At 43.1% G+C, this 14,264-nt stretch overlaps 1 protein-coding gene across 1 annotated transcript; it reads right to left on the bottom strand.

The window, feature by feature from the left end:
- Positions 1–822: 822 nt before the first annotated feature.
- Positions 823–10,743, bottom strand: COX7A2L (cytochrome c oxidase subunit 7A2 like). Its single transcript, XM_086628952.1, has 3 exons — positions 10,630–10,743; positions 2,537–2,671; positions 823–1,684 (listed from the first exon to the last, which is right to left on the bottom strand). Exons 1-3 carry the CDS (start codon positions 10,699–10,701, stop codon positions 1,541–1,543), a joined length of 351 nt encoding a protein of 116 aa, XP_086485078.1. The 5' UTR covers positions 10,702–10,743; the 3' UTR covers positions 823–1,540.
- Between the last annotated feature and the right edge of the window lie 3,521 nt (positions 10,744–14,264).

Here is a 14,264-nt window from a genome sequence, read left to right as displayed (position 1 = left end):
GCCATGGAAGCATGAGCTACTGAGGATAAAAACATTTAATATTTTATCAGTAGAGGCAACACAGCTGTTAATTCCTGGAGAACTCAATTATTCTCTGCTATTCTTTGAGTCTTGCTGTCCTTACAAATTTCTTTTTCAGTGACTTAATCTCTCCCGCCCTGAAATACCCACATTGACTGAAACCTGAGATCACAGTACAAGCAGCTATTTTCTTTCCTACAGAACGGTAACAAGGCTTTGATATAACTTGACTAGAAAAAAATCAGAATGTTTTTAGTAAAAGACTGAAGAAATGGGAATTTTAGGTTCCTTTATCAACTGTTTTCCTTATTTACATGGAAGGTGATTTCCACGGAAGGTGATTTCCACAAAGTTCTAGGAGAGATGAGTCTTTACAGAGTTTAGTGAATCCATGCTTATCTAGAGCCTGGGTGACCAAGACTGAATACTTCGTGTTCACAGACAGAGGAGGATCTATCAAATTAGAGGATGCTTTTTGTGAAGACTTGTGTGAAACTTGCAGTTCAAGGCTATGCTATTACAAGGGAAAGCGAATGAATAAAGAGTTTTATTGGCTGCTCTCCCACCCACACAGAAAAGAAAATGTGTGTATGTGTGTACATAGATATGTTCGTGCACTGAAAGTAACACACAGCTGAGCTATGATGGTGACCTGTTCCACCAAAAATTATAGCAAAACACCCAGTGACTTCTGAGAGGGTTTCAACAGGCTTACCATCTCAAAAAGATTACAGTAAGGTAGCTGAATTAATTGTCTGGTTTGAGATCTGCAAGTTGAACTTAAACAAAAGTGTACTGATATGTTTATTTCACTATCAGGCCAGCTGAAGTGGTCTGAAACTTTCAAGACTTGCCTGTTTTATTAGTCATGTAGTTATCTTTATTGCACAATAAGATAGTTTGACAAATGAAAGTCCAAAAACTGGTATAACTAATGCTATAATACTGGTGCACTCTGCTGTATACAGTGATGCTAAATTATAGAATAAATCCACTTTGAACGCTCCAAGGAGATAAGTCCTTTGTCACAAATATTTAACAATATACCAGTATTTGGAAAAGTTCCACTGCCACCTGCTTATGTAAAATAAGCTGTGCATGACAGAAACAGGTTACCAGCATGTTATAATAATTAAATTATTTGCTTTTACTGTTATGGAAACCAGCAACATCCTCCCACTAAGGCATGAGAAGTATAACCCACAAAGTATTTGTCCTGTCCCCTCTCTAACATTAAGTTGGGGGAGGGAAAGAAGGAAAAACTTAACTTTCTCCAACTGTTCATACATTCCTGTAAGGCAACAAACGCAAAGCTACAACCATATGTCAAGATGCTGTCTTTAAGTCTGTTTATATTGATTTCTAGAACACATAAGGCAACCGATTTAAAAACATTTTCTCCAAGAAATTTGATCTGAATGATGAACCCTATATGATCATAGAATTAAAGCAAGTGCACAGAGATACATGCAGGAGGTCCTTCAGAGAAGTGTCACGAGTCCCATGAGTTGTGGTTCATTTACTTTTGGTTTCTTGGTTGTGAGGCCATGTACAGTGCTACTAGACAGTAGATAGTCCCTCCTATTGTTAGAGCCATAGTGGTCCGATAAAGCAGCTTATCTGGAACGCCTCGTTTCAGGTGTACTGGCAGTCCATCTGCTTTCTGTGGGAAGAGTTGAAAAAGAAAACAAATAAAAAAGAGAAATGAACATTCATACCAAGGCCACAAGGAACAAGCTACCTCAGGTAAACGAAGAGACTTCCACTAGGGAAACCTCCTGATAAACAGGCTATCTACAATCAAGTGTATTCTGTGTTTTTCATTTAGCAAGATAAATGCAAAGGTGCGTTAATTTTGTTAGCCAAAGCTGTTAAGTGCAGGCAGGAAGAATATATCTTGAAATATTTCTAAAGAGGACCTGGATGGGAAAAGTGTCACTAACAAAAGAATGTGAAGAGATACATATAAAAGGTTATTCACCAAGTCAGACTGACACATTCCAAATGCAAGGGGCATGTAAGAGAGAAAAGAGTATGTTATATTAAGCACATTCCTGATATTAAAAAAAAATGCTTAACTGATTTGTTTTATGAAAAGTCCTAGTATGCTTAGAAATTGCATAGCTAACAAACTGGCTTTGAAAACTTTACTGTGCTCTTCTTATACTGCATTATAAACAGCTTCAGTAACATTCAAATTATTATACACAAAACAGTAATGATCTGCTCTGGATTCCCAGAAAGTGCTTCCAACAGTCAATACAGTAAGCATTTTCTGAGGCTGGTGAAAAGACAACGTTACCAGACTCCCCACTTTCTGTATTTATCTCCTATATAAGGCATATATACCTGGTAGTATATTACAAGTACATAGGTTATACTGCACTTAACACTTTCCTAACTAGAGTTTACAAAATTTTGGTATTGTAGAATGACAAAAGTAGTTAGCCACATTTAAATAAGGAAAGGTATGTCCCACGCTCCAGTTTTAAGTTACTCTCAAAGTTGTCGTTACCTGAAAAAGTTTCTGTAGGTCTGGCACCTTGTTTTTACCCAAGAAAGAATCAGTTGCTGGTAAATCTGAAGCAAGTTTACTTGTTGTCCCAAAAATCAGAGCTGGGGATTCAGTGGAAACTATTGGTTTGAGCCCCTGCATAAATAAAGATTAAAATATCAAGGTACATAATATTTGCAAATGTACCAATTGTCACGTCAGGCAGGCACGCTGCCCATCATCACAAGGATACATTACCAAAGATGATTTATCTGGTATGAAGACCTGTGACAACGAGCTAAAGACACATTGTTGGCCCACTCATTTCTCAGCTACAGCTTTGAGTCAGGGCTTTACAGAGAGAACAGAAGCCTCCTTTCTGATTTCTTCATGACATAAATTTATAGCTATCATAAGTTTTTCCGTGCTGGTACTGGGTCATATTGCTGCTTTTTTTTTTCACACATAGTCTGCCTATCTAGGGCTCTACCTGAGTAGTGGGATTAGAACCAGGGAATTCCTGACGCTTGGGTCAAACAGAGTGAGGAGACTCCATTGCACTCTCCCTCCTGAATGCTGCAAGCTGTAGCCATAAATAACTGAGTTTTAAATAATATGGATATATAGTTTGAGGAGGGGAGGGAAAAAAACCAAACAGTTAAGACTGCTTGTTTCATACAAAAGTAGTGAGTGGTGCTCAAGGACACTCCAGAAGTCCCAACATGGTGGATATTTCATGCAGGTGTAACTATACCCTATAATTCACATGCTGCTGCAGCTTTCTATCCCTCAATGTGCTCCGCAGGAGCAGCATCACTTAATTTCCTTTCAGTTCAGACAGTTGTACTCCATGTTTGCCATAATTAAAAACTATGTAATCCAGTTCTACGGATAAGATTAAGTGCACAAAGTCACAGCCATCATGAAGTAGCCTCCTTGCCTTTATTATTACAGTTTGATTTAACAGCTACACCTGGGCACACGGCAGTGATATTTTACATTATGGCTCCTGAAACAGCTGTAATTTTTTTCTTCTAACTTGCCACAGAAATTAAAAGCATTGTACAAGTAGGTTAAGCAACAAGTTTTCTTTACAAACAGATGCAGCAATTGCTCTCCATGGGTCAAGTCAAGGCTGCACTGAAATTCTAGTTTCTATTCAAAGGACTAGTTGATGTGTTTTGTATTTAAGAGAACTGCCTGAACAATATTTGGAGCTGGAAGCAGACTGGCACTCTTTTTCTTTTATGCCTGCCATAGCCCAGACATTTTTTTTCCCCATATGTAAATTCTCTGAATTCTCTGCCTCAATAGGCATCTTCAACAGAAAGACTAGATTTCTCAACATCCCAAAACAGCCTATGAAATGGCTCTCAGGGCCCCATCCTGAAGACATGGGTCCAGCTTCCCACCTTTCCTAGTGCCTGAATGAATATTAGAATCCCTTCATGACCTTCTTGGTTATGTTTTGAAGGACAGCAGCCCAAACTGGATTCTCTGATACAGTCAATAACTAGTGCCTTCCTACTGAAGGGGCTTGGGCAGAAGGTAAGTACTGAATTACTTAAGACTAAGCAGCTCTGGTCACACCAGTAAGAAGGAAGCATCTAAGAAACTGTTATTAGCCCGGTGAAGTTACTGGCTCTATATTCAAGGCTAAGTATCAGCTATGTCAAAATACACGAAGAAAGCAATTTTGGACCAGTATTTTTGTATATAAGAACTGCAAGTACTTTATTAGATTTGTTTTTAAAAGGTTGATGATTTGATAGAAAGAAATAGAGAATAGAGATATTTATACCAAATGTGCAGGTGACTTATTCTCCAAAACTTTTCCTGCCTTCTTGACTGTTACCATCACAGTAATGTGCATCTTTCATCTTCCTTTAAGTTTCCCCTTCTGAATCTCGGTTTTGCCTTCCTGAGGGCCCAACTTCTTCAGGAGCAGTCTCTGAGATTGCTTCAACAGTTACTAGATCATTGCAATTCCTGCTTGTTGTGATCATGTCTACTTTATTTCATGAGCTATCTGTAGCATATAAAAACTGAGGATTGGAGTAAGCTGCAAACTACTTCAAACAGTTCCATCATAAAAATACTTCTTTCATCACTTCTAAACTCACAGATAGGAGGCTTAAAAATGAAGGTAGCAACTTCTACCATTTGTTACAAGCACTAAAACTCCTGCCTCTACAGGATACCACTTGTATGCAAGACACTCTACTGATTACTATTAGAATAGTGAAATCAGTTGTGTTCACAACTGTAAATTATCACATACGTTTACAGGCTTTAGCACTACATTCCTGTTCAGATAGTTGTAAGATCCCCTTCTTTTGGAGCCATGGGAGATTCAAACCTGACTGGACTAATTTCATCATAAAATCAAATTAAACCATTTCAGAAAACTCACATAATAATCAGTGTAGTGTTGTAAATTACTTCCAAAGCAGCATGGTGCCCATTAAGAACATCACGTGGCAATTTAAATAAAAATCATTAATATGGTTCATTGGCTTCAGGAAAGAGTACCAACAAAACACACACTGCTGAAGAGACACAACTCAGTTTGCCTAACGCAGACACTGCTTTAATCGGGTTCCCTCATCCCAACATAAAATTCCACTTGAATTCCATCCATGAATTGTGAATTTTGTGGTCAGCTCCATCCAAGCTCAGGTAAATTAGTGTAACCTGGTGGCTGTTTCAACTAGGTACTTGTCTGTATTGAGAGAAAGCAGCAAGTGCTTTATCTCACACCGAGGTGCTTGCTAAGCTTAGCGTGGCTGAAGAGAAATCCTCAGTACTACACGTAAGAATTTCAGCACAGATCATTTTTTAAGCAAGTTATTAAGACTCCTTAAACAACCGTTAATTGTCACTTGTATTTAACATGACTAAAATTGCAGGTTTATTTAATAACATCAGAGCCTCACACAATCAAGATAGAACTGAGGAATGAATGCCTCTACACATTTGACCTACGGTTCATAAGAAAATGTTTCACATTGATAATTCCTCTTCTGATATTAAGGTGTTAATCTTTTATTCTTAATCATGTTATCGGGAATTTCTTCCAATTCTTGGACAAAGTACAACAGATCTACTTGTATAGAAGAGCCAATACCAGCTGATTTCATCAAATGCTACGGCAATGACTTTGTTGTTTCAGATTAGCTACACGCCCTGACCTTTCATTAAGGACTTCAGCATTTGACAAACAAAATTATCTGCCTACCCCTCCGTAAAGTGTGTTCATTTTCCTGTCAGAGGTCTGAAGGTCTCAGGACCCAATCTATCTATTGGTTTGCCAACATGCTCAAAGTTAGAACAAACTTATGCCTTGCTAGCATGAATTCCCAAGCTGGATTTACGTTTTCCTGACAGCACAAAACAATTAAGGATGTGGAGCACAATTTAATGGAGATAGCACCAGACTTAAGTTTTCAAAAGTTAGGTGAATTGCTCAAATGGATCAGAGAATGACAAAGTAGAGAAAACTGAGGTAAGGACCAAAATGAAAAAGGGAAACAGGAAAGAAAGTTAAACTGAGAATTATTATTTCAGAAAATGCATTGAAGTAACTTTTATGAACTTGATGAACCTAGACACTTCTAACCTAAATAGCAGGTCCTTCACAGTAGAACATACCTCATTGTCATAAGGTTAAAGATATTTGTTACCACTAACACAAGGAGGCTTTTAGGCAAGATCACTTAAGGCTTTGTTTGTATGGGAATGACACACGTAAGTAAATTTTTTTTTTTTTTTGGTACATTTTAAGTATCATCTACAGCATAAAAGGTTAACCATTATAGTTTCTTTACGGGCTCCAAGCAATTCTTAACAGCTAAAATCAAAAGATCTGTGGTTTGTGGAGGTTTTAAATAGCTACAAGCAAAATATGTTGTATCAAGCGAAGATATGGGACCGTAACTAAATTTCTACTAGGATCATGGTCACCCTTGAAGAAATAGGCAAAAGTTCATATAGTCATCTTCACCTAACAGCATTTGAAACTGGCCCCACGATTTGTACTTTAAACACAAGCCAACTCTTTGAATTAACAGCTTTTATTTGTTATGGTTATGGCAGTCATTATCCTCCTAATAAGTTTTTAAACTTACTCGACTCCTCAACTGCACTAGCTGAGGAAGTTCCCATTTATTAAAACAGGCTACATTGGTCATACTACTTTATATAACTTTGCTAAATGCAAAATTAAGTCTTTTAAGAATGCTAAGACTGAGATGGAAAGAACAATACAGGTTTCAGACTAGGAGACGTTTTTTTGTTAGTATAAGCTGTTAGTTATGTTACTGTCTGCAAAAGAATTACTGAAATACATTTTGACTGATAGTTTGTTAGCCCACAACAAGCTTAAAGCTGCATCAGAACAATACTCCATTGGGAAGCATCAGGATGTAACAGTGCAGAATAGAGGGAATTATTATACTGCATATTTGACCAAGCAGAATTGGAACTGCAGGATGTCCTCGTTTTTCCAGAAACATCAAGACAGATAGAAGCATAAAAAGCAAACAATTTTACATGCTGAACTATGGTTTAATTAAACACAGCAATGAAATCAACAGGAAAAAATTTACTTTGTGTTGAACTTAACACCTACTTACATTATTCCTTTCATATTTTAATCTCTATTTATTGTAAACAATTTTGTCAGACTCATGCATCTGAAAGTGTCACCTGGGAGTAGAGTCAAACAAACAAACAAAAATTACAACAAAAAGCTGTAAAAAGGGACTGAAGTTAACTTTTTTAAATGTAGCTATTCTATTGCATAGCACGTTTGAGTGCCACAGTTGAGGACTAGGCCATGACAATGGTGAGCCAGATATGAAAGATAGTGTTTCTTTCATCAATATCAAGAAACCCCACATTTATAAAGCCAGACAATATTCGTAAGACTTATGTCAAATGCTCCTGCTTGGATACAATCTCATCTTCTCAACCATATTCTCTCAAAAATTGGGTTTTAACATTTCAGTGATGACACTGAAATGAAATACAATGCCCAATGATGACCTAAAAAGAAATCACTACAACGTTGTAGAAGAAAAGTATTTGTATTTCTTGGACACTCTCTTTCCTGCCTGGCAGAGCACAGAAGTGAGATCTATCTAGGCTTTTTTTTTTCCTCCCTACCTGTAACAATACCTATATGTGAAGGTAGTTTTGCACAGACTCTTTATGAACCAATTCTGATATATGACACTACAGCACTTTAATCTAGAAGATGTCAAGAATTCAGAATTTATTGTGTCTTTCTGTATCTAGTGCAATGATACTCATACATATCTAATGTTCATTAGCAGAATGTGAGATAACAGAGAATTCTGTGTTCCCCTCTTATCTTGCTTCTGCGTTTTTAATCCGTAAAAAATAAAGATGTACTTAAAATGGGATGATTGTTAAAATGTAATGGAGCCTGCTGAACAGAAATGTAGCAGTACTCCACAGCCTGGGCTCCGAAAGCCAAGAGTGCTGTCCTTAGGACAACTTTACTCCAGGTGGTTATCAAAGCTTTCTGTATTTCTGTGTTGGGGCCTTTCTCTTAGGATCATAAAAAGGATGCATTATTTACAGAAAAATAGTCACAATGACCTAGACTCTAATACATAGGGTTATAAGCTATATTCTTCCAGAAACGAGGAACTTTACCCCTTGGGCTTGAAGCCCTTCCCTGTCACCTGATGGTAACCCTAGCCTTTGCTTTCCTCTACACAAGTGAAGTGTCAATTACTGTTTATTCTTTGAGTATAACTTTGTGTAGAAGAGGTAGGTGCCCCAAACACTGCAATAGCAGCAAGAACGTTTTCTAGCACAGGTGCCTGTTGGACATACTCTTGATGAACTGACACACTTTCAGACCAGAACATATTATTTATTTCGCTCTTCCCTGTGCCCTGCATCCCCACTCCCCAAGAAGCCTTCCAAAGAGTGATGGGGAAAGAGGAGAAAAAAAATTTTCTTGGGATATAAACTGCTATATGAGAAAATCACTGGTACCTCAATATTTACTTAAGATCATACATTAATTGAGGATGGAAGGGCCCTCTAGCACTCTTTAGTCCAAACTGAGGTGAGACCAGGTTGCTGTGGGTTTTGTCTAGTCTGGCCTTGAAAGCCTCTAAGGACGGAGACTGCACAACCTCCTTAAGCACCTGCTCTACTGCCTGACTGTTCTCACCTTGAAAACGTCTTTCCTTATATCCAGTTTGAACCTCTCTTGTTGTAGCTTACGCCTGTTGTCTTTTACCCAGCCATCATGCACCATTGTGCAGAGCCTGGCTCCATTATCTTGATAACCTGCCCCTTCCTCCCTGCACCTTCTCTTCTCCAGGTGAAATAAACTCCATTTCCTCCTCTGCTTCTCAAAGGGCAAGTGCTCCAGCCCCCCTGACCATCCTGATGACCTCTGCTGAACTTGTTCCAGTCGATTAAGAACATCCCCATACTGGGGGGGGGGGCCCACAACTGGATGCATTACCTACATGTGATCCAGTGAGTGCTGAGTAGAGAGAGAGCATAATTTTCCTTAATCTACTGGCTATGCATCTGGTGACACAGCCCAGGATGCTGTTGGCCTTCTTTACAGGTAGGGCACGCTGCTGGCTCATACCCAGCTTGCAGTCTGCCAGTGCCTCTGGGGTCTCTACCACAGAGTTGCTCCCACCAGCCTGTCAGTCCTCAGCTTGTATCCTTGCTAGGGGCTCTTCCTTCCCATGTGCATAACTTGGCCTTTTTTCCTCATGGAAATTCCTAAGTGTTCCTGTCAGCTCATTCCTCCACTCTCGACAGGTCCCTCTGAATGGCAGCTCTACTGGAAACATTTTGGAGCCATGGAGCCACTGCCTTCACGTCTTCTGTAAACTCTACAAGAGTGCACTCTATTGCCTGCTCCAGGTAACTGATGAAGTCTTCTAGTAACTGCAGTATTCCACTTGTGAGCATCCTGGCAGAATATGACCCATTAACCACTATGCTAAGTGTGATCATTCAGTTCTCTTGACCTTTCTAATTATCTATCCATCTACACTATAACATCTTAACTTCAGAAGAAATCATACTGAAAAGCTTTGTAGTTGGTCTGGGCCTCTTGAAACAATTTGAGATTTTACAGAAGCTCACAGTATAGCACCTATACTGCACTCGTCTAGTGACAGAATCAGATTCCAAGTCTTCCTAGCGTTACTTAGAAATCTGTGTTGAGGTACATAAAAGCAAACAAGTTCTGTGATTTATTTTTTTTTTCCACCAATATGCAACTCTTCAATGTCTTCAAATGACCGATGTAATAATCAGGACCAATTCTCCCCTCCCTCAGCTCCCAAAGAATTAACCATTGATTTTAACTGTAAAATATGGAAAGTCTAAGCCTGTTTACCTCAACCTTTAACCTGTATACGCTTTGTAAAATAAGTCAGCATCACACAGACGAAAGTCTTTTTTTCGTTTTGCTTTAAACAAACTTCTATAGATGGGTGCTCTCTCCAACAAAGGTTTTAATGCTCTCAGTAATTAGTTTTTCTGCACGCGCAGACAAGCGAGGGGGGGGACTGACCGCAGCGCTGTTCAGATTTGCCAGCTGCAACGCTAAAGCACCACCAGCCGCTCTTCTACCTCAAGGGCGGTTCTACGCGACCAAAGCGTGTCGGTTTCCCGCTAGCACATCCAACGCGCCCCAAAACCAACCCAGGAGACACGCCGCGGAACAAAGCGCTGCCCAAGGTCACAGGCCGGGCCAGCTTTGCCAGGCGCACCGCGGTGCGCACGGAGGGCACGGAAGATCCCTCCCCAGCCACATAAACGCCACCCAAACGCCACCCGGTGTCGGTGCCGAAACCCCCGCCGGGGAGGCCGGGGCCGGCAGGCGCGGCGCCCTCCGCCCGGCAGCCCCGACTCCCCGCGACACCCGCTTTGCGCCCGCCGCCCCGGCGCGGGGCTCGGCCCGAGCCCGGTCGCCCCTCCCGGCAGCCAGAGCTGCTCGCCGCGGCGGGCCCGGCTCCTCCCGCGGCTCTGGGGTAAGAGGGCGGCGAAGGTCACCGCCGCGAGGCCGCCCAGGGCGGGGGTGGCGGCGGCGGCCCCGTTACCTGGGGATTGTAGGCGGCGGACGCCGCCGCCCCGACCAGCCTCTGCGTGAAGCCGTTGAACTTGTAATACATGGTGGGCGCCACTGGCACGCGAGCTCCCACCGGCACACCGGCTGCGACGCCGCGAGGGGAAGGACCCTAGCCGGCTTCTTGCGACGCCTTAACGTGCAAGGGCCCGCCGGCTCGCAGGCCCCGGCCACGAACGCCTGCAAGCGGTGAGTCCGGGAAGCCGCCAAAGCGGCGGGGTAAAAAAAAAAAAATCCGGCGAAATACATGAATCTCTACTCAAGCAGAGAGAACGCGACTCGCCCTTGGTTGCCTGCCGGTCTCAAAAGGAGGTTGGCGACCATTTTAAATCAGGCACCGCGCAGGGACCCTAACAGGGCGAGCTATAGTGCGCGTGCGCTAGCTGCCGAAGGGCGACGGTAGCGGGATGTAGGCGGGGCGGAGGGGGCGGGGCTGGAGCCAGCCAATCAGCGCAAGCGAGCGGTGAGGCTCCGCCCAGCGCCGAGGGAGAGGGGCGGGGGGAGGAGCCGAAGCCGCGGGGCGGGGCGGGGCGGGGCGGGGCGGGGCGGGGCGGGGCGGGGCGGGGCGGGGCGGGGCGGGGCGGGGCGGGGCGGGGCGGGGCGGGGCGGGGCGGGGCGCCGACTCCCGCCGTCTCCCGCCGGGCTCAAGGCCGGTGGTGCGGCCCCCGGGCAGCGCAGGCGCTGCGGGGCCGGCCCGGCAGGAGACGGAGGAGGAGGACTCGCACGGGTAAAACAGGGCTCCTGGGTGTGGTGGTCGCACTCCCGGTGGTCCAGCTCGCCTTTCCCCTCCCGCAGGCTGCCGCCTCGCCGCCGCTGTGGCAGAGACTGGCGTCCGGCGTGTCTGCGGCTTAGCTCGGGGCATTTAGGGTTTTTTTAGGCGGCTTGTTTTGAAGTTTTTGTTTCCTGATAGGAATTAAGAAGGGACAGCGGCGGGTTTGTTCTCTGGAACTTAATCTCTGCGTGTTCACGCTGTCAAGTGATTCCCTTCTCTCCCGCTGTCTTTTGAAAACACCTGACGTCTATAATCGGTTTAATAAAACAAAGCTCTCGTTAAATGATGTCAGTATTGCAAATGAGGGGGTGTGATACGGTGCTGCTTCCGTTGTGACCTCAGTCCTCCTGAGAGGTCCGGCAGCCCTGAGGCTGAAGGCACAACGCGGTGGGGTTTTGCCATGCCCACAGCTCGAGCGTCCGCGGGCATCGAGTGGTCACTGGGCTTCTGTGCAAGCCTTGGCTCGCAGGCGGTTGCCAACTGAGATATCCTTGTTAGTAATCCAGAGCATCCTGTTATTATCAGAGTCTGACAGTGCAGATTGTTAATTTGCATTCACCCTGGGGATTGCCTGCTGTTGGGTAAGATTAAACATGCAGAGGCCTTCTGAAAAAAGGATCGTTTGTTGGTAATGTTTAATCATTAGTGACCCGCGCCATTTGCAGCATCGCCTATTAGGCGTCTCACGTACAGTTTTGCAGATGTGCTTGCTATAAAAATAGCTGTGGTCATGCACTGAGTGCAGACTATTAAAATATACTTTGCTTATAAACTGGGGGCTGATCTGTTCGTGGGAGATGTTTTAGAAAGGAGAACACCCATATAAAAATACGTATCGTATGATTTCTTTACCCACCCATGTAACGCCTTCTACTTAGTTTTTAGAATTTGAGTTTGGTGGCAGCAAAACGGAGCCTTGAGTCGTCTTGGATTTATCCCCTTCTGAACAGATATGTCCTGTACAGGATAACCGCTGCTCAGTAATGAGGAAAGTCCCTGTGAGCCCTCTGTGTCCATTTACTTGTGAGAGCAGGGCTATGAGCCAGAGGCAAGCTCCTTGCTTCGCCAGTTCGTATCTGTATCTGTCACCCTGGAGGCAGGTTTTCTTCTTGGTGAGACTTCAGTTCTACAAACTCTGTCTCTGCTGTCCTCTCATCGAGAGAACCAACTGGATGCTCCATACGTGATATCTGAGTTGATGTTCTGACTCCGTGTTAGGAGAATTAGCTGGAGAGGATATGTTATTTGCTCAGTAAGTAGGAAATTCATAGAAATATTTTGTAAATGTTACAGGAAGAATTGTGAAATCCCTGTAGCTTTCAAGACTAGGCAGTATTAACAAACTGGAACATACGCTGCATAGTTTACGGTAGAAGAGAATTTGCTGATCAGGATTGTACTTATTTCTGAGAAAACTAAATAGACATTGTGTTTGATTACAAATCTGCCTGTAATGTAATGGAGCAGAAAACCCTGAAGATGGAGTATGCATATTCTTTTAGAGTGGAATGCTGTGAATCATGGCTAGGTTTGTGTGGTAACAGTCTTGACCTACTGAAATCCATGGGGTCTGGCTCATATTATAACTACTCTGGAACCTTCCCTGGGCATATCGGTCTGCAGAAGAACTATAGCTCCTCCTGTCCAGCTCTTTCAGCATTTGCTAGAAGAAATAGGTGTGCCTAGCAAGCTCGGTTACTAAGGTTGTTTTATATCTTGCCCTTCTACATTTTTTTCCAATATTCATTCATGCTATAATCCCAGAGGAGCACGGGCTTTGTAACAGGTCACACATGGAGATAATGTCATTGTATAACTAGTTCTTGCTTTATTGATGCTCTTGAATCAAGTTCTTGAAAAGTCATTCAGTATTGACTGAACACTGCAGAAAGGAAAGGTTCGTGCCCTGGAGCTCTGAGGAGGCTGTGAAAAACTTATACGTTTATCTCCTTTTTCAGTTAATCAATTTAAGTCATGATGCTTAAAAGTAAATGGTGAAACTTTGCTTCTGCAAGCTGTTGAAACAAAACCTAGGTGCTGTCTCTCTTGTTTTAATTCACAAAATTGAAGCTGGGAATTGTTTACCTTGCAAGAGAGATGCATGGGAGGATGACATGAATCACAGAATCATAGAATGGTTAGAGTTGGAAGGGACCTCAAAGATCATCTAGTTCCAATCCCCCTGTCATGGGCAGGGAAACCCTCCACTACACCAGGTTGCCCAGAACCTCATTCAACCTGGCCTTGAACACGTGCAGGGATGGGGCATCTACAACTTCTCCGGGCAACCTGTTCCAGTGCCTCACCACCCTCTGAGTGAAAAATTTCTTCCTTAGATCTAATCTAAATCTCCCCTCTTTCAGTTTAAAGCCATTGCCCCTTGTCCTATCACTACACACCCTTGTAAAAAGTCCCTCTCCAGCTTTCCTGTAGGCCCCCTTTAAGTACTGGAAGGCTGCTATAAGATCACCCCGGAGCCTTCTCTTCTCCAGGCTGAACAGCCCCAACTCTCTCAGCCTGTCTCCATAGCAGAGGGTCTCCAGCCCTCAGATCATCGATAATGAATAAAACATGAATAACATTACACCTACAAATGAAGCTTCTGGTGGTGTTCTTGTAACACAGGAGCATGGGGACATTCCGTGAAAAGGACAGTGAAATCAGAACAGCATAAAGTCTTTCCTTTAAAGAAAAACTTGGTTTTGCCTTAGGCTTTTGGTCCATCTTTTGCTTTAGTCTCTAGACTTTTGCCAAGACTGCTTTGCTTATCAGACTTTCTGACATAAGGGGTAATTAGACTGTAAAACTTACTGCCGAAGGAAGTAATTGGAGCACAG

This window comes from Tauraco erythrolophus, chromosome 2 (genome assembly GCF_009769465.1).
Source record: "Tauraco erythrolophus isolate bTauEry1 chromosome 2, bTauEry1.pri, whole genome shotgun sequence".
In the NCBI taxonomy this organism is placed as follows: Eukaryota; Metazoa; Chordata; class Aves; order Musophagiformes; family Musophagidae; genus Tauraco; species Tauraco erythrolophus.
This window is presented reverse-complemented; position numbering and strand designations above follow the sequence as displayed.

Bases quoted from the DNA above. Each gene is read 5' to 3' on its own strand.
- COX7A2L (XM_086628952.1), bottom strand. From the start codon at position 10,701: ATGTATTACAAGTTCAACGGCTTCACGCAGAGGCTGGTCGGGGCGGCG. The intron at 2,672-10,629 runs GTAACGGGGCCG...TTATTTATGCAG, and splicing joins CCGCCGCCTACAATCCCCAG to GGGCTCAAACCAATAGTTTC. The intron at 1,685-2,536 runs GTAACGACAACT...CTCTTCCCACAG, and splicing joins ACCTACAGAAACTTTTTCAG to AAAGCAGATGGACTGCCAGT.